We start from the raw sequence: 21,029 nt of genomic DNA on the forward strand, positions 1-21,029 counted from the left end.
TAACAAAATATAGAAAAAGTGAAAGTGTCTGAATACTTTCAGAATGCAGTGTATTGTTTGTGTAATATTTGCATGATTGCCCATTGGTATAGCCTTGCATTCATCTGATAGAAGCCACAGTCTTGATGTAGTGAACAAAAGTTCTTTGCCATTTCCATTTTTTACTTCACAGCTATCTTTGTAAAAATCACTTCCAATCCAGTATCTGTTAACTTGGAAGCCAATATGAGATTATTAGCTAATTCAGGTACATATAGTACATCCTCAACTAACAGACTTTCATGATTATTGTCCCCATATGTCTTAACTTGAATACTACCTACTCCCACTGCTTCCTTGGACGTGCCAGCTGCCATTGATTTAGATCTATCTTGTACTGTATTAGAGTAATTCAGACTGTTCAGTTAAATGACTTGAGGCACTAGAAACTCCTGAAAATGGCTGATTGTTGTCAATTGTCTTATCTATATGATTTGTTTTTACATGGAATTCACATCTCTTCTTACTGGATCCAGTGGTGGTTCTGGTCATTTGATGACTCTGGCTATTTTTACTGAGATCCTTTTAATTGCTTGCAAAAATTATTTAATCCTTAAGCAATTTGAGAATTTTTATTTCCCTTGGGTGCAAAACAGCTCTTGCAAAATATCCAAATTTCTTGCAATGATATCATGCAATTTTCTGTCATTTTCTCTGAGGTATCTTCAAACTCTGCATGTAGAGTAATGCTGATTTCATATCTGGAGAATTATTTTTCTGGCAGTGGTATTCTTGCAAAAAGTATATGACAAACTTTTCTGAAATCGGCTCAGATGTATTACATACAACAGAACTTCTAGTCACTTCTATTTGCTTGAGGGTCCTTGAATTGCTAGTGATACAATTTCTGTCTCTCAACTGGATCTCCAAAAGTTTGAATTGTTCAGCTAATGATTTCACAGGCTGCATGCTTGTAGTAGCAGACTCTTCTTTCACCCATTTGACAGTATTTCTCTCATGCTTAAGGCTCAGTTTCTTTTTCACAGAAAGGTACTTTGTTCTTAACAATATCAGATGCCTTTTGCCTAGGTCTAGTTAATAACTTGTTTGTGACGTGCTTTATGTCTGAACAATTATATTCATGGCATTCTCATTTTTCTTCCAGGCATTTTTTTTTACACTTCTCCTGTAGCTGGTGGATCAGATTCTATGACTGTCCAATGTCTCTTAGTTTTTAGAAGGATAATTGCTAGAATGCAGCATTTCAATATATGATGTAGCATTTTCAGACACTTTTTACTTACTTTCAATTTGTTTACATTATATCTTTTCTACGCATGCTGCTGTTTAACAAATTCTCTACAATTCACAAAAAAAATCTTTTGTATCTGTTTCTCTTCTTTGCTTGCTTTCCTGGCTTTTCTCACTTCAATCATCATATGTACAAAAATGTTTGAAGAAATATAGTTTTAATGAGGAAACAAATGTATGTGATCAAATCCAAGATGATTAACTGCTGGAAGATACAAGGTATTCTATTTAACATCACAGTTAACTGTTTACGCTAGATTTTTTTTTTCATTGGACTCAGATTTAGGTCTCAATGCTGCCTATGTGGTTAGGGGTTAATGTCTGATCTGTAAATTATTCTTATTTTGAATGGAATTATTGTTACTGTAATGCATATAAAAAAGTAATTTTTTTAAAAATTCTGCTAAAACATTAACTTGTTGACTAGGTAACCTACACAGAGTAACAATTACCCTACGAACAAAGAAAAAGAAAAAGATTGCTGAGCAGACTGGATGACTATTTGGGTCTTTTTCTCCATTAACTATGTTACTATCTGGTTGAATTTAGGAACCATTTTAACAGGAACAGAGAATAGTTCATAAATTAAACTATAAGCTTTCCTTTGCTAGCACTTGTAAAGAATGCTATACAGATTTCAGCTATCTCCCTTGGTTTATCAAATATATATTTGTGCTAGAAAGATTGTGGGAAGATTTTTATATATAGTTAGAATCTTTTAAAATTTAAAGATACTAAGAACATAAGAAAATGCCATACTGGGTCAGACCAAGGGTCCATCAAGCCCAGCATCCTGTTTCCAACAGTGACCAATCCAGGCCATAACAACCTGGCAAGTACCCAAAAACTAAGTCTATTCCATGTAACCATTACTAATGGCAGTGGCTATTCTCTAAGTGAACTTAATAGCAGGTAATGGACTTCTCCTCCAAGAACTTATCCAATCCTTTTTTAAACACAGCTATACTAACTGCACTAACCACATTCTCTGGCAACAAATTCCAGAGTTTAATTGTGCGTTGAGTAAAAAAGAACTTTCTCCGATTAGTTTTAAATGTGCCCATGCTAACTTCATGAAGTGCCCCCTAGTCTTTCTATTATCCGAAAGAGTAAATAACCGATTCACATCTACCCGTTCTAGATCTCTCATGATTTTAAACACCTCTATCATATCCCCCCCTCAGCCATCTCTTCTCCAAGCTGAAAAGTCCTAACCTCTTTAGTATTTTCTTCATAGGGGAGCTGTTCCATTCCTCTTATTTTGATAGCCCTTCTCTGTACCTTCTCCATCGCAATTATATCTTTTTTGAGATGCGGTGACCAGAGTTGTACACAGTATTCAAGGTGCGGTCTCACCATGGAGCGATACAGAGGCATTATGATATTTTCCGTTTTATTCACCATTCCCTTTCTAATAATTCCCAACATACTGCAAAGAAATAGTTTTCATTGAACAGATTATGAAAATTAATTTAATCTTGGACCCAGCAGCTTTTTCTTCTATTAAATTTGTTAGCAAGGAATATACTAGTATTACATAGAAGTCTGATATGAAAATTATCACCAACAGACGGAATCATGATAGGAAAAAGTGAAAGTCACTAGACAGCTCTACTTTCATAGATTGGAAATTTAAAACTTGGGAAATGCTAATATTTCTATGTAGCACTGTTAGTTTTTCATTCAAGTAGAAGCAAAATGTTGGTGCATAGTCACAATTTGTTGAGAATGTACAATTACAGGGTGTTGATAAATGCATGTCATCTGTTAGAAAATTGGTTACAGGAGCAATCTGATTCATCAGAACCATGAATTGTATTTTCTATTTTAATCATAAGAAAAGATTTGGTAATTCTATGTTTATCACTACAGAATTACTATTTCTTGTTTTAATAATTTTGTTCAAAATATTCCATATTTGTATGACTCCACTAAGTTACATTATATTGATATAAGCATAATATTATAGACTTACATTATATTACAAATACTATTTAAACAATGTATTATGAATGTTCAGAAACGTGGTGTTACGGAAATTTTAAGCGAGGAAAGTTTTCAAAAGGTGGTATTACGGGGATTACAAGCACAAGTAATAACATCAGAAAGGGAGCGCTGACAACTTTGGCGTGAACTGGCAAATGTGCCTGCATGTGCGCCTGCACAGTTGTTTCAAAGTTACCATCTTTCCATTTAGAGTACCCACATTCCTAACTACCTGTGATTAGCAATTATGTCACTGGGCAGTGATCAGATATAATCAATGGCTCAAAAGACAAAAATGTTGTTACTGGAAAAAGACTTTCCAATATTAACAAGTAGTCTATTCATGGCTTTGAATCATGTGATCTGGCATAATGGGTGTTAATCCTTTGTTAGATTCAACACTCTCCAAATATCCAATAATTGTAAAGTATCACATAGGAATTCTACTCCCTTCATAGGTCCTAACAGTTTGAGTGCAATATTGGATTGATGATCTAAGTTAGGATCTCTGATATAATTTAGATCTCCCCCTAATATAATCTGTGCTGGCCCTAAAGAGATAATATGGGTAGTGATTTTAGTAAAAAAGAAAACAAAAACATATGGTTGTATTGATTAATTATATTGATTAGGAGTGTAGATGATTGTTAAGACCATAAGTTTCTCAATAAAGTGCCCAATAAAATAAGAAATCTCACTTCTGGATCAGTGATGGACATTTGCAGTTGGAAAGGTATCAATCCACGGATCAATATAGCTACTCCATGACTGTTGGATGATCCCTGCACTGCATATACCTTTTGACCCATTTTTTACATTTGAGACATTCTGTTTTCAGCAGATGTGTTTCCTGCAAAATAGCTATTGTACACTTTAACCTGCTGAAGTGTGTCAAAACCTTCTTCAGCTTGACAGGAGTTCCCAGTCTTGCTGCGGTCCATGTTACACAATTAACAAGGGTCACCATCCCAGACCTGAGGTGAAAATAATAGCCAAAGGTACTGTACCAAATATCGGGGTATCACACTATGTCCTATATCAAGCACTGTGTATCTCAGGTGCTATCCCTTGCACTGAACTTATTTAGTAGATTTATGAAGGAGTGAAAGGATGAAGAATAAAATCTCAATATCCAGAACAATTCCTCAATAACCAAAACATGAAGCTCCCCAAAAGTGGAGCAAAGGTGTTACATCACAGATGTGATCAGGTACCATTACCCATGAGTATTTATATATCAACTTTCTTAAGCTTATACGACCTTATTGATGAGCTGTAACAAATCATTTCCATATTTTTTTAATATATAAGCAATGTCTTACAATATCTATAATAGCAAATGTATTATCGATGAGAAAATTAAATCTCCTAAAATGTACATATATCTAGGTTGTTCTTTAGCTAACTTCTAAAGTAACATACTTAGGAGTTTGAGGCTAAAGCATTTCCCAACACCCTCAAGGGATCAAATTAATTAGTTAACTGAGCCTTGATTTATTTTTTTTTTACACTGTAAACCATAGTGAGGAAAGATCTGTACAAAACTATTAACCATAGTCCTTACTTCTCATTTTATGTGATACACTTATCACCAGTATGATCACTTACCTTGCAGTGCAAACTTTCATAAGTTGTAAATACTTTTTATTTGTGTTAGCTTTCACTATTCTTAATCTGCTCCAAAAAGGTGCTCACTGCAGCAGTCAAAGTAAACATATGCGCATAGTCAGTGTGCCAGACTCGAAGATGTGGAGGATATTGGAGAGTAAATTTGATATTCCTTTTCACAAACTCTGTGCCAGTTGGTGCAAGTTCTATGCATTTCACAGATATCTTGCCGGAGTAATCATGACATATTAAAAACTTAATTATTGTAAATCTCTGTTTTTATGATAAGCCTGGATGATAGTGGATTTGTGAGCAAAATTTAAAACTTTTGCGATTACCATACACAGGGGCACTCCAAGAAGTTAGCAAATAGGGGGGCACTCCATGAAGTTAGCAAGTAGAACATTTAAAACTAATAAGAGAAAATTCTTTTTCACTCAACGCACAATTAAGCTTTGGAATTTGTTGCCAGAGGATGTGGTTAGTGCAGTTGGGTTTAAAAAAGGTTTGGATAAGTTCTTGGAGAAGAAGTCCATTAACTGCTAGTAATCAAGTTGACTTAGGGGATGGCTTATGCTATTACTGGGATCAATAACATGGGATCTTCTTAGTGTTTGGTTACTTGCCAGGTTCTTGTGGCCTGGTTTGGCCACTGTTGGAAACAGGATGCTGGGCTTGATGGACCCTTGGTCTGACCCAGCATGGCAATTTCTTATGTTCTTAAAGTGCACAATTATCTACAGGAGGTATCTTATTTGTACCTTTTGGAAAACTTTAACGAGTCATTTCAGGATACTCTGATTAGAGGTCTAAGGAGGAAGTTGAGATCTGGTCGTACATCAACGGGGTCCATCAGTCTTGAACACTGATTCCAAAAAATAGGAATTCCTTCTACTTGAGAGAGTCAGGTACCAGAGAGGTATGCCATTACTATGACAGAAAGAAAGCAGCGTTGTTTACCTGTAACAGGTATTCTCCAAGGACAGCAGGGTGTCAGTCCTCACACATGGGTGACATCATCCAATAGACCCCGGCACGGAAGACACCAGCTGTGTGTATTTAAAGAGCTGCACAGATACAGAGACCGGGAGCCTTGCTGAGGAGAGCCGTACCTGCAGGGGAACGAGGGCTAACGGGATTGAGCTGGTGAGCTGTGAGAACTGTCTCCCGCCCCTGCCTGACGTCATCTGTGCCTGACACCAGCTGTGTGTATTTAAAGAGCTGCACAGCGCCAGGGTGCGGCTTGGAGGAAACTTTTTGAGGAGGAAGTGCCCTTCTCTCTGAATGGGGAAAAGCGGAAAATGAAGCTAGTAACATCAACTCCGGTGGCGAAAGAGTTAAGAGGTCCGATGGACACACATTTAGTGCGAAGGGTGAGTCAAACCTCTAAAAAGGCTCCTCAAGATTTATCTCCTTCGTCAGGGGCTACTGCTAGTCCTGCCCAAGGCCAGTTATCCATTAGTACCTCAGGAAGTGTGGGGGTAAATACTTTAAATACCACCACCCTGGGAGAAGTAATAACATCTGAAGATAGAGAGAAGAAATCTCAGGAACAGACTGCAGTCAGTTCTGGAGGAGTAAAGGAAGAGGTGACTGTGTCAGATCCAGAGAATATATCTCTCGTAGATATCTGGAAGGCAATTACAAATATGGAAAGGAGATTATCCCAGTCCATGGCCCAATCTACAGTTTTCTCTAATGAAATTAAAGGGAAACTTGACGACCATGGAAAAAGAATAGATCAGATTGAAGCAACAAATGCTGTATTGAATTCTCAGATAACTGCATTAGACTGCAGGGGCCACCTTTGTGAAAGACTCTGTTGATATATAAAAACATGGAGGTGTTGGAAAATAATTTGAGAAGGAATAACTTAAGTTTTTTAAATTTTCCCTATAAAAGATTATTATCCACGCAAGAGTTATTTAAAAAATATGTTATAGAGATATTATGTATTTCAACTGAAGTGCTTATATCAAAGAAATATTATTTATCTAATTCTAGAAGAGAAGGGCTAGCCCCAGAAGGTGAAATGGATGTGTTAGTAGCTAACAGCCCAAATTTAACATCTTTTTTAGTGGCTTCCGAAGATGAAATTCCCACTAGGGCAACTTTGATAGTGACCTTTGTATTAGAACAGGATAAAAATCTGATCCTACAAAAATACTTTAAAAACAAAAGTTTTATGTTCTGTGGTAAATTAGTTCAAGTATTCCCCAATGTATCAAGGAACACACAGATGAGAAGGAAAAAATTTCTTTCGATGAAACAGAGAGTGTTGGCCCTAGGGCAGAGCTTTCCAAAGTGTGTGTCGCGACACTTTGGTGTGTCGCCTGAGGTGTGCCGGTGTGTCGCGCAAGCCCGGTGCACGTGACACACCGGCAAGTGGGAGCCAATGCAGCCGCCGGTGGAGCTCATCCCACTGGCGGCTGAGCAGTAAAATATCGCTGATCGGCAAGGCCGTGGTGGAGCTCACCTCACCACGGCCCGAAGAAGAAAAAGGTCACGTCGAGACGTGCAGGTGCTCCTCCTCCTTCCTGCCCATGCGGCCCCGGAAGAAAAATGTTGCCGGAGCTGCACGGGCAGAAAGGGGGAGGAGCGTCAGCCGCGTCCAGAAGAGGAGCAGCAGCGTTGTGGCAGCGGGGAGAGAAGAGGAGGAGGAGGCCCGGTAGCAGGGTCGCCGCCGCGATCGGCCCGAGAAGATCAGGGCCGCTGCAGAGCCCATCCTGCAGCGACCCGTGAAGAGGAGGCAAAGAGGTAAGAGAGCGGCTGAGGGCCCGTAGAGTGCTTCTGTGAGGTGAGTTGAGCGATTGTGTGCGTCTGTGAGCTGAGTTGAGCGATTGTGTGCGTCTGTGAGCTGAGTTGAGCGATTGTGTGCGTCTGTGAGCTGAGTTGAGCGATTGTGTGCGTGAGTGAGGTGAGTTGAGCGATTGTGTGCGTGTGTGAGGTGAGTTGAGCGATTGTGTGCGTGTATGAGGTGAGTTGAGCGATTGTGTGCGTCTGTGAGCTGAGTTGAGCGATTGTGTGCGTCTGTGAGCTGAGTTGAGAGATTGTGTGCGTGAATGAGGTGAGTTGAGCGATTGTGTGCGTCTGTGAGCTGAGTTGAGAGATTGTCTGCGTCTGTGAGCCGAGTTGAGAGATTGTCTGCGTCTGTGAGCCGAGTTGAGAGATTGTGTGTGTGTATGAGGTGAGTTGAGAGATTGTGTGTGGGAGTGAGGACCTGAATGTTTGCAGAGACAGCATGTGAGAGAGCCTGTGTGTGTGTGTGAGAGAGAGACAGCATGTGACAGTGAGAGTCTGTGCTTGAGCAAGACAGCATGTGGGAGTGAGAGAGAGCCTGGGTGTGTGAGAGTCAGACAGCATGTGCAAGAGAGAGACTGTGTATGAATGATTGTATGAGAGAGAGCATGTGACAGTGAGAGCCTGTGTTTGAGCAAGACAACATGTGGGTGTGAGAGAGAGCCTGGGTGTGTGAGAGTCAGACAGCATGTGCAAGAGAGAGACTGTATGAATGATTGTATGAGAGAGAGCCTGTGAGTGTGTGAGAGAGAGAAAGCATGTGAGAATGAGAACCTGACAATGTTTGAGGGAAGAAGATAGATGGAGAGAAAAGAAATAGAAAAAAAGACAATATGAAAGGAATTGGCAAAAAAATAAGAAAGGGGAGGTGGATCAAAAAAGCCTGTGACCAACCGATTAGAAAACTAAGATCAGACAGCAAAGGTAAAAAAAAAGAAATAAATTACTTTTTACTGATTGGCACATGTAATCTTTGGTAAAGTGCAAGAGTAGCACTTTCTCTATGCTGATTTCACAATGTACGAGATCAACATGGAGGAAGTGGAAACCCACGGGTCCTGCAGAGGAGGCAGCAGAATGGGCTTCAGTGCCAATAGCAGCGATCAGCGCCTCCCCAATAGCCATGCGGCAGCAGTGGCATGAGAGAGGCTCAGAGGTTGCTGGCAAAAGAAAGAGAGGGGGTTTGCCTTTAGTGTGTGCCTGCCTGAGGGTGTGTCTATGTATGAGAATGTATGGGTGTCTTCCTGGGGTTTGTATGTGTGAGAATAGGTGCCGGCCTGTGTGTGGTGTATGTGTGTGTGAGAATGAATTGGTGCCTGCCTGGGGGTCTGTGTGTGTGAGAATGAATGTGTGCATGCCTGAGGGAGTGGTGTGAAATTGAATGGAAGCCTGCCTGGGGGTCAGTTTCATTGTGTGAGAATGACTGGGAGCTTGCCTGGGTGTGTGTATGTGAGGGAGCCAGACAGAGTATGTATGAGAAAATCCAGGGGAGTAAGAGTTTGTGTGGGGGTGTGTGTGTGGAGGGAGAGAGAGTGTCTTAGAGCTTGAGAGTGTGTCAGTGTCTGTGAGAGCGAGAGGTTATGGTGGGTATAAGAGCATGAATGTGTATGCATGTGACATTATATGTGTGAGAGAGAATGGAAATGTATGTGTGAGAGAGAGAGGATAACCTCCTAATCCTTGACAATATCAGGGTGACTGGAAATCAAGAGCTCCCACGTATGGACAGCAGGGGCTTTTTAAAATCCTTATTAGTTTTAATTATTGGGTGTTATTTGATATATGTGCTGTTTTGAAATATTTTATTGGTGTTTAGGAAATTGTAAAAAAATGTATATGATTTTAATGAATAGAAATTCTATTTATCAGTAGTTTTAAAATATTCTTTTATTAGTACGGTTTTACTATTATAACTGATGCTTTATGTTTCTTGATTTTATTTGTTTTATGAGGAATGATGGTTCTGTTTTTCCATTATTAATACACAGAGTCTGGCTTCTTGGGGTTTCCATTTCAGTTTTTGTCTAATTTGTGCTCCTTTATTTTGTATTCTGTATTTGGTGAGGGTCTGTCTCTGCTCTGTGTGTGTGACCATGATGAGAAATTTGCTAGCATAGGGATCTATAGCAATCGGGTTTGTTTTGTTTCCTCAGTAGGTGGTGTATTGGTATTCTAGGACCCAGTATAATATTTACCCTTGCTTTTTCACAGGTAGGGTTATTGTTGTTAGAGTCCTTGGTGTTATTACTGTTATGTTATGATGGGATTGCAGTATAGATTTTGAGTGTCTTTTTTTTTTTGCGAGGTTTTATTTTCGTTCACAATGTGCCTGGCAGTGGAAGGTGTTTGTGCTGCTGTTACTGTGAGGTGACACCAGAATTTGAAAACATCTTTTAGTATGATGAGCTGTAAGGGAAACATTCAAGCTCCATTGTTCGGGGGAATTTCAGCGGATGCACAGAGTTACAGAACTGGAGGTGCAGGATTTATATTGACATTCTGTCCCTTCCTATAAATTCCAGTCTTCACTCTCATAGCCATATAGAATTAGTTGAATGAGGCTATCAAATAATTTTATAGTGTGAAACTGGCCAACTTTTTAAAATTACGCAGAAGACCCTTTGGACTTTCTTATTAACACCAAATATTCAAATCTGTGTTCATCCCATCAAGCTCATATATCCCATTAAAGAGGTAAATTGAATAACACAATAACTTTGTTTTATTATTGTTACTCATAAATTATAACAATAACATTAATCTTGGAATATTATATATTTTTAATATAAATGAAAGATTTTCACAAGATAGGTTGTGTCGTGAAACATTTTATTAAGTATATATTTAAGGAAACATACATAAATTGTCGAAATACATTTTGTTCGTTTAACCTTTAACCTCTGGTTTGCTAGTAGACTGAATTACTGTGTCCCGAAATTATGTTTGTCTAAAAAGTGTGTCACTAACATGAAAAGTTTGGAAAGCTCTGCCCTAGGGGCTACATTCTTTCTTAAATTTCCTTGCAAGTGTATCATTACACTACAAAAAAATAAGTTTGTTTTCTTAGAGCCTTCTCATCTAGAAACCTTTCTTATAGATAAAGGTAGTTGAAGGCATTGTAATTAGCCTGAAAATGGATAGATTGTAAACTGGTTAAAATGATGAATCTCCTGAATTTCATAAGATATTATGATTTATTGTTTTGTTTTCTTAAAGGTAAGCTCCCCATTATGTGGACTTAATAATGGGAATGTGTCTAGATTTTATTTTTCTTTTTTGGTTTTGCAAACTGAAGATATGGTAACCTAGAATTCTTACTTTCTTTCCATTGAATAATGTATGAGAAATTTAATAAAGTATAAATTGGAAAAAAAAAAAGAAAAATAAAATAAGAACAAAATCCATTAAGTGGAAACCCAACTCCGTGGGGTGGTGGGTGGGTTTCGTGAGGACTGACATTTTGCTGTCCTCAGAGAATCCGTTACAGGTAAGCAACTTTGTTTTCTCGAAGGACAAACAGGATGGCAGTCCACACACATGGGCGAATCTCTCGCTACAGGCAGCCCCACCAAACAAAAAAGGGGACCAACTAAACAAGTGTCAATGAGCATAACAAGAACAAAGTTTTGTTGGTAAATCGTAAGGGGGGGAGCCTAAACAGAAATAACAAGCCACAAGAGGGAACAGAGTTGGGTTCTACACCTCCAACAAGTTCTGAAGGACAGATTGGCTAAATCTACTGTCATCCCAATCCAGACCGTAATGAGATGTGAATGAATGGATGTAACTCCATGCCACAGCTCTGCAGATCTCCATGGGGCCTGCTCGCAAGTGGGCCACCAATACTGCTATGGCTTGAACAGAGTGAACCTTGACATGGCCCCCAAAATGCAATCCTGCCTGGTTATATCAGAAGATGCAGTCTGCTACCCAATTGGAAAGCATCTGCTTGGCAGCAGCAATCCCTAACTTCTCCTGATCACAAGAAACAAAAGGTTCGGTGGACTGTTGATAGGATTCTGTCCGCTACAGCTAGAAGGCTAAGGCTCTTTTACAGTTCAAACTGTGCAGGGCTCATTCGCCTTGGTGAAAATGGGTCTGGGAAAAAATGTTGGCAGGACAATGGTCTGGTTAAGATGAAGTCTGACCCCACTTTAGGCAGGAACTTAATGAGTGAATGCAAGACTACCCTATAGTGGAAAATTTTAGTGTAAGATGGATAAGTCACTAAGGCCTGGAATTCACTACCCCTATGAGCTGAAGTGACTGCCACCAAAAATATGACCTTCCAGGTCACATACTTTAGGTCACAGGAGCACAGTGGCAGGAAAGGAGCTTTCATCAGCTGAGCCAAAACCACGCTGAGACTAGGCTGCTTATAGCGACACACGAAGCTCTGTGGAAAAGAAGAGACTGAGGGTACTCCATGTGGATGCATAGTAAAATACATGCTCAAGCATGCTCAGAGAGGATCAGTCAAAGTTCTAGAAACTTTGACATAAATTTTCTAGGCTGGGTTCCATCAGATGTCACCCATGTGTGAGGACAACCATCCTGCTTGTTCTCAGAGAATGCAAGAAAACAGAACTACGTAGCATGAGGGTTCTTGACAAGAATCTGTGTAACTATGGTTGTGAGTTCTGAAGCTCAGAACCTAAAATGGTCTCACTATGAGAGAGCTGCAAAACAGACCTTCCAAAATTAAGAAAAAAAAAAACCCCATGAAAACCTTAACGCCATGCTGGACATAAAATAAACGCCATGCTGGACATAAATTAAATCCCAGTACGGCTTCCGTAAATCATTCAGTACAGAAACCCTCCTCATCTCACTATCAGACCACATCCTCTTGGGCCTAGACAAAAGGCTGTCATTCCTGCTTGTCCTCTTAGATATCTCTGCGGCATTTGACACCGTGAACCACACCATCCTTCTAAGTCGCCTCTCGGACATCGGATTAACTGGAAACGCCCTCAGATGGTTCAAATCCTTCCTCAACAACAGAAGCTTTAAGGTTAGAATCAATAACAAAGAATCCCCTAAATTTAAATCAACTCTAGGTGTTCCCCAAGGCTCTTCTCTATCCCCTACCCTCTTCAACATCTACCTACTGCCCCTCTGTCAGCTGCTCACAAACCTAAACCTAATACACTTCCTCTCCGCAGACCAAGTTCAGATCTTGATCCCTATAAAAGAATCCCTTCCAAAAACGCTTAACTACTGGGAGAATTGCCTTAAGTCCATTAACCGCCTACTCATCAGCCTGAACCTGGTTCTCAATGCAGCCAAAACAGAAATCCTTCTTATCTCCCCCGACCACCCGGACAGCACCGATCAGACAGTTCCTATCCTCCAGACCACTCAAGTAAGAGACTTAGGAGTAATTCTTGATAACCATCTGAACCATCTGAAGACCCATCAGAGAAGCATATAAAGGAACCCTTCAAGTCCCACCAACTAAATCCACGCGTCTAACTTCCAAAGAACGTGCATTCTCCACAGCCGGCCCCGTCATTTGGAACAACTTGCCGACGGACCTAAGACTGGAACCCTGTCTTCTAACCTTCCGAAAAAAACGTAAAACTTGGCTTTTCTGCCAAGCCTTCCCTTAAGTTCCAATATTTCAACATACATCTCAAACAAACTCAGCCCAATTGGCTAGACTCTCGGTCCAGCCCCAGTATATACATATGTATTCTACCTCTAGTTTTTGCTATCCTTTTACTTCCTGGCTACTCTAGCCCCCAAGTTTAATCTCCCTGTTATATGTAACTGTGCTTTGGCCTTCCTGTTATATGGTTATGTTGTTAATCCCCAAGTTCCATGTAAACCGGTTTGATATGAATATTGTCATGAAGATCGGTATAGAAAATGTCAAATAAAAAAATAAATAAATCTACACACAAACAAAAAAAGAGTAATGGAGTTTTTTTCTTGAAGGTTTCTTTAGACACTTCAGGATAACAGAAGTCATCAAGAAGTACAAATTATAAGTGAATAGGGAGGAACAAACAGAACAGAGATTTGCATACTAGCTATACTGGACTTTTAATAACTACTGCACAGACACCAGACATTTTACATTCAATCTTGAAATTTTGAATGTCAGTGGTTCCCACTATGTATGGTATAAGTCCAGAACACCACAACACTAGAAAATGTTGGCAATAAATGTATTTCAAAGAACATTATACTGTACTGACTATATAAAGATTAATTTAATCAATACTAACACATTTTATAGCACCTGAACTTGCTTACACCAATTTCCAGATCACCATGAAATATTTTTCACTGACTTCACCTGCAAGTACATGGAGATTGTTTTGAGATATAAAGCAATCAAATCTCAAAATAGTATCCTTTGTAACTCATCTACATAGTCATGTTATATCTAGCTAATTGTTTACTTTATTTCATGTTTCCTTTTCTGAAAGCATAAAACAGCATGTTAAGTGGAATATTTTACACATAAGACAACCATGTGTTGCAAGGAACTGTGTTAGATTATTGCCAGCAACATACCTGATATGACTCATGCGAGACAGTAGTAGATCCATCCCAAACTGCACTGATCTGGACCATCACAGGTTTTCCTGAAGCAGACAGAACTTTAACTTTGGGTGTATTAACATAGACTGATACCACAGAGAAACGTTCTTGTTCTGTAGGATTATAAATCACAAGGTACCTGCAAAAATATTTGTGTCATATCATCCCCATAAGAATTCTGACATATTAAGAAAGTAAATATTTCTGTACCTTGTAGGTCACATTTAGAAACAAAATTTATGAATAAATATTCCAACATAGAAATCATAGAAAACAGAATACATTTGAACGCTACTACTGGTATTTTTTCAATTCCAATCAATGTATTACAGCTTAAAAAGCAGGGAAAATGTGGAACACAAAACTGCATTCTGTATTTAGCAAATAATTACATAATACATGAGTTTGTACATTATCTTCATTAATAGTACTTTTAAAAAACTTCATGCAACTATATTCTTATTTAGTCATTGTTAAGCAATAAAAAGTTTCTCTATAAATAAAACTGCAGACTTTAAAGTTTACCAATACAAATGCTGTAAATTCTTATAACTCAGCAAAAAAAAAAAAAGGACAGATTGTTAATCAACTCAAAGTAACTAAGACATCAGGGAACAAACAATCATTAAATGGTGTAGATTGCAATTAAGCACATAGAAAAAGTTTCAAAACCTATTCAATAACTAACAATTCAATGACCTGATTTAAATTTCTTTCTCCTGTGAGTATATCTTACATTGCAGGGATTCTCATGCTGGCAAAGAAGGCTGAATTGGCTAATGTTATTGAATGATTAGGCATTTTCTGGTATGGTAAACTCTCTCTATGTGGGGAATACAAGTCAGAGAGAAACACCTAACATTGTAAGTGGGGGACTGTATTAGTATTAAATATTCATCAATAAAATGAGCTCAGCCAGCATACTAAACATTTACCGTTTTGCATAAGTGATTCTTTTGAGACTGATCAGATTCAGTTTATCATCACACATTCCTGCCCTTGTCAGCAACCTTATATGTGTGATCTCTTTACTCCGCCTGTCGTGTTTGATGTGGCAAAATAAATCATCTGCACAAATGTGCAGCTAGAAAGCAAAGTTGCTTAACTAACAGGTGTTCTCCAAGGACAGCAGGATGTTAGTCCACACGTGGGTGACATCATCAGATGGAGCCCGGCACAGAAAACTTTGGTCAAAGTTTCTAGAACTTTGACTAAGCACACTGAGCATGCCCAGCATGACACTATCCATGCACCCACAAGGGGTCCCTCTTCAGTCTCATAATATAGAATTATGCACAAAAATAAAATAATCTTAGAAGAAACCCAACTCCATGGGGGGAGGGGGGGGGGAGAAGGGCGGGTTTCCTGAGGACTAACATCCTGCTGTCCTAGGAGAACACCTGTTACAGGTAAGCAACTCTTTCTCCTAGGACAAGCAGGATGATAGTCCTTACATGAAGGTAAATACCTAACTAGAGGCTGCTCCCATATACACATGGGCCACACAGTACTCAACTAGGTGCCAATGGACACAACAACCTAGTGCTGGAGGCAACAGAAGGAATCAGCCTGGACCTGAACAAGGGGCCTGAGGCAGGAAGAGTTGGGATTAACTGCTGAAAAGGTTTCACAGGACTGACTGACCGAAATGGCTGTCATGTCGACCTTCCCTGTCCAAGCAGTACTGTGAAGCAAAGGTGTGGAGGGAACTCCATGTCACAACTTTGCAAATTTCATCCACGGGGGCCACTCTTAAGTGGGCCACAGAGGCTGCCATAATTTGAATGGAATGCACCTTAACATGGCCTCCTAGTTGTAGACCTGCCTGCATATAGCAGAAAGAGATGCAGTCCGCTAGCCAGTTGGACAAAATTTGCTTGCATACAGCAACTTCCAATCTATTTTTGCCGAAAGAAATGAAGAGTTGCATGGATTGTCTGTAGCCTGTTGCTCGCTCCAGGTAGAAGGCTAAGGCCCTTTTGCAATCTAGGCTGTGCAGAAGCCGCTCCCCTCAGTGTGAATGAGGCTTAGGAAAGAAGATTGGCAGGACGATTGACTGATTAAGGTGGAAATCAGTCACCACCTTCAGTAGGAACTTAGGGAGTGTGAGTAGGACCACCCAGTTGTGAAAACTTCATGTAGCGTGGATAGGACACCAGAGCCTGAATTTTGCTGACTCTGCGCACCTAGGTGACTGCCACCAGGAAGATGACCCTCCAGGTCAGGTACTTCAGGTCACAAGAGTGCAAAGGTTCAAAGGGAGTCTGCATCAGATGGGCAAAGACCATGTTGAGGTCCCAGGAAACCACAGGGGGTCTCTGATGGTAAGCTTCAGCTGGAGAAGACCCCCGCATGAAATGGTCCACAGTAGGTTGTGCCAAAATGGGCGAACCATCCACCTCCTGCTGGTAGGCCCCAACTGTACTCAGATGCACTCTCACAGAAATGGTTTTCAAATCAGCCTCCGAGAGGTGCAGCAGGTAATCCAACAGCTTAAAGATGGAACACGAGAACGGGTTCAAGCCCGGACTGTCACACCACTTCAGGCTGTAAGACTTCCCAGTGGATGGCTTCCTAGACTCCAGCAGGACCCGAGACACGCCTTAAGAGGTTCAGGGGCTATAGGATCACCCTTTCAACATCCAAGCCGTGAGGGATAAGATCTGGAGGCTGGGATGGCGCAGCCTTTCCTGATCCTGTGTTAAAGGTCCGGGGATGTCCCCAAATTGATTGCCCCCCTCCCCCCCGCAGAGAGATCTTGCAGAAGCAGAAACCAGATTTCCTGGGGCCAATACGGCACGATGAGAATCATTGTCCCCCGGTCTTGCTGGAGCTTCAGGAGAGTCTTTGAGGTCCATGGAAGCGGAGGATAGGCATACAAGAAGCTCTAGACCCAGTGGCGGGCAAAGGCTTCCAATGCTGTCCTGCTGTTCTCCCAGGCTACGGAGCAGAACTGCCCTACTTTCTTATTGCAGGGGGAAGCAAAGAGATCCAAATCAAGAGTTCCCCAAAGTGGAAAATCTGGTTCGCTACTTCCTGCTTCAGGGACCACTCAAGCAGTCGGAAGGAACGACTTAGGCAGTCCATCAGCACATTCTCCTGTCCCGGCAGGTATCTGGCTCAGAGAAAGATGTTCTGGAACAGTGCTCACGACCAGATCTAACTGCCTCCTGACAAAGGAGGAATGATCCCATGTCTCCCTGTTTGTTTATGTACCACATTGCTACCTGAGTGTCGGTCTGGATGAGCACAACCTTGCTAGTCAGTTGATCTCAAATTGCCCAAAGGGTGTACCAGATTGCCCGTAACTCCAGAATGTTGATCTGGCACTGTTCCTCCTGAGCTGATCAGTGACCCTGGGTGTGAAGATCCCCAACATGGGCCCCCCAGCCCAGGTAGGAAGCATTAGTGGTGAGCACAACTTGAGTGGAGGAAGCCTGAAACAGAACCCCCACCTCTAAACTGGGCAGATCTACCCACCACGATAGGGAGTCCCAAAGTGATGGGGTGTCTCTGATGCATGCCCGAAGGTCACGAGTAGCCTGGCGCCATTGGGACCGCAGGGTCCACTGTGCCCTGCACAAGTGCAGGCAAGCAAAGGGAGTGACATGGACAGTTGCAGCCATGTGTCCCAGCAAGCGCAACATTCCGTGTACAGAGATCAGGTGACTTCAAGAGATCATTCCCGCTGGTGAAGCTAAGCTGAGCACCCCATCTCTGGGTAAGAATGCCCGAGCCTGAACCATGTCAAACCTGGCACCAATGAAGTCCAGGTGCAGGGACGAGACCAGCTGGGACTTGGGGTGATTGATTAGGAAATCCAATGTCTTCAAGACCCGAATGGTGACATGCCCGGACAGCAGTGCTCCCAGCCTGGAGACACTTTTGACAAGCCACTCGTCCAGGTAAGGAAAAACCTGCACTTGCAGCCTCCTCAGGTACACTGCCACTACCGCCAGGCACTTTGTAAAAATGCAGGATGCAGAAGCCAGAACTAAGGGCAGCACCCTTTATCCTGAATATGGTGTCCGCCCATTACAAACTGGAGGTACTGCCGGTGGATGTGGACAATTCCCTATGTGGGCATAGCAACTTTTCCCGCTCGAGAAATTTGTTCAAGGCCCTCAAGTTCAAAAATCGGATGAAGGCCTCCTGTTCTCTTTGGGATGAGGAAATATTTGGAGTAGAAGCTGCTTCCCCTCTGACTGGGAGGGATGGATTCGACCGCCCTGGCCATTGAGAGGACAGAGAACTCCTTGAGTACCATTTCCTGATCCACTGAGGACTCCCAGGAGAGGCATGGGGCAGAGTCCGGAGGAACCTCCTGGAAATTTAATCTGCAACCCTGACGTACAATAGAGAGGACTCACTGATCTGAGGTGATGGTCATCCAGCGGTCTGTAAAGGACTGCAGCCGACCTCTGACCAGAGAGTCTGCCTCTGGATGCATGGTAACTGTCTTGGACTCCCTCACAGCCAGTGAAAAGTCAGTAGCAGAAGTCTGCTGAGGCACTGGCTGAGTCCTAGGGATTCGCTGCTGTCTAGGGCGAGACCCTCAGTCCAGCCCTTTGAGACTGTGTCCTGCCAAAGAACTTGGGGGGGGGGGGGGGGGGGGGAGAGAAGCTAAAATTGGCATTGGGGCCCCTGCCTCGAGGATTTTTTGCCTGAGAACTGAGGGTCCAAGGTGCTAGCTGAGAGCTCCTGCAAGGTCTCATGAAGATCTTTCAACTGTGCAATTGCCTCCTTGATCTTGTCACTGAAGAGGTTCTCCTCGGTGCAAGACAAGTCGGCAATACGGTCTTTTACTTCCGGTCAGAGATCGGAGGCCTGTAACCAGGCCATATGATGAGCACAGATGTCTGCTGCAGCTACTCTTGTTGCTGTCTCAAAGACATCATATGCGGACCTAACTTTATGTTTATCACATCCCAATCCCTGCTGCACAGCCTTCAGGAAGTCTTCCTGGAGTTGTTGAGGGAGATGGTCAATTACAGACTGAGCTATCTCATCAGCTTCTGAATGCATGCTTCCAGCAGGAAAACCTTGCCCTGACTCGTGTTGAACTGAACCCTGAGGTATTCCAACGACTGAGCAGGCTGAAGACTGCTCTTGGCCAGGTTCACCACCCAGCCCAGCACCTGCAACATGGAGATCAACTTGTGGGTCACTTTGCAGGTCTCTTCCAGTGACCTGGCTTGAATCAGCCAGTCCAAATACGGGTGTACGAGGATCCCATCTTTTCTCAATTCTGCCATCACTACTACCATTACTTTGGAAAAGGTCTTTGGGGTGGTTGCCAGACCAAAGGACAGAGCCCAAAACTGATAATGGCATCCCAGAACCGCGAACCACAGAAAGCCTTCATGCTCTAGTCAGATGGGAATATGAAGGTTCGCCTCGGCCAGATCCAAAGAGGTCAGAAATCCCTAACTGTAAGACCATTATTAGCGAGTGCAATGTTTCCATGCAAAAATGCATCACCTGCAGATAACTGTTGACACCTTTGAGATTCAGGATGGAACAAAAGGAGCCCTTCTTGGGCACAATGAAATAAATGGAATATTGTCCCGGATTTTTTTGAGACTTGGGCACTGGAACCATAGCTCTCAGAATGAGGAGCCTTGCCAATGTAGTTTTCACTGCCTGCTTCTTCATTGGGGAGTGGCAGAGAGACACCATAAACATGACCTGGGAACACTGTGAAACTCCAGGGCATATCCATCCCGTATCACTTCCAGGGCCCACTGATCCGATGTGATCTCAACCCACCTCTCATAGAATACAGAGAGGTGCCCCCCCGCCCCCCCCCCCCCCCAATATCCTGTTCCCAGGGCTGGGTCAGCAAACCTTCACTGGGAGGTTCCACTACCTGAACACGAGCCCCTTCTTGGTTTTGGGGACGAAAGGACTGAGAAATTTTGAGTTCTCTGAAGTCATTCCTCTATAGGGATGAAAACACCTGGATCCTCTAGTATGAACCTCTCATAGTAAAAGAACTGATGTCTGGTTCTTATCCTCTGGCAAATGGGGCAAATCTCTGGTCCCTCATTTACTGGCAAATTTTCCAATTGGCTCCCAAATAATAGTGAGCCGTTGAAGGGGAATTTGTTAAGGTTAGCCTTGGAGGTTGCACTGGCCAACTAATTTCTCAGCCTTAACTGATGCCTGGCTGCTACTATACAAGCCATTCATCTGGCTGAAGAGCGGACCAAATCACAGCTTGCATCTACCAAAAAAGCAGTAGCCGACTCCATAACTACTCTGGAGTTCACCCCAGAGTCATTAACCTCCTGGGAGAGAAGCAAACAAGATTGAGCCACCAAGGAACAAGAAGCAGCAATCTGCAAGGTCATTACCACTTCATCAAATACTTGCCTTAAGGATAGTCTCAATTATTCGATCATGAGCATCCTTCAAGGTCACTCTGCCTTCCACAGGAATAGTGGTCCGCTTGGAGACTGCACACCACACACAAGTGCATCTACCTTCGAAAAACGTAAACGCTCTCTTGCCACTGGATCCCAGAGGGTACAAGCCTTCCAAAACCTGACCCCCTTTGAAATTAGCCTCTGGGGCGCCCCACTCAAGATCAATTAATTCTTGAATGGCTTCCATCATGGGGAAAAATCAAGAGGCCTTACGCAAGAAAACCCAAAATGGGATTTTTCTTTGGCTCAGACACAGCATTTGCCCCAAGAACTCCAAGCATTTTCAAGCTCTGGGAAATCAGAGCTGGCAATTCAGCTTTATGAAAGAATCGTAGCATAGTTCTATGTGGTTCTAATCCTGGAGGA

At 42.0% G+C, this 21,029-nt stretch overlaps 1 protein-coding gene across 1 annotated transcript in view; it reads right to left on the reverse strand.

The window, feature by feature from the left end:
• MAN2A1 (mannosidase alpha class 2A member 1) overlaps nt 1-21,029 on the reverse strand; it is a 485,077-nt gene that overhangs the window by 173,966 nt on the left and 290,082 nt on the right. Inside the window, 1 exon segment of the mRNA XM_029571989.1 lies at nt 14,209-14,374. Coding sequence (XP_029427849.1) covers nt 14,209-14,374 — 166 coding nt within the window.

This window comes from Rhinatrema bivittatum, chromosome 1 (genome assembly GCF_901001135.1).
Source record: "Rhinatrema bivittatum chromosome 1, aRhiBiv1.1, whole genome shotgun sequence".
NCBI classification, from domain to species: Eukaryota; Metazoa; Chordata; class Amphibia; order Gymnophiona; family Rhinatrematidae; genus Rhinatrema; species Rhinatrema bivittatum.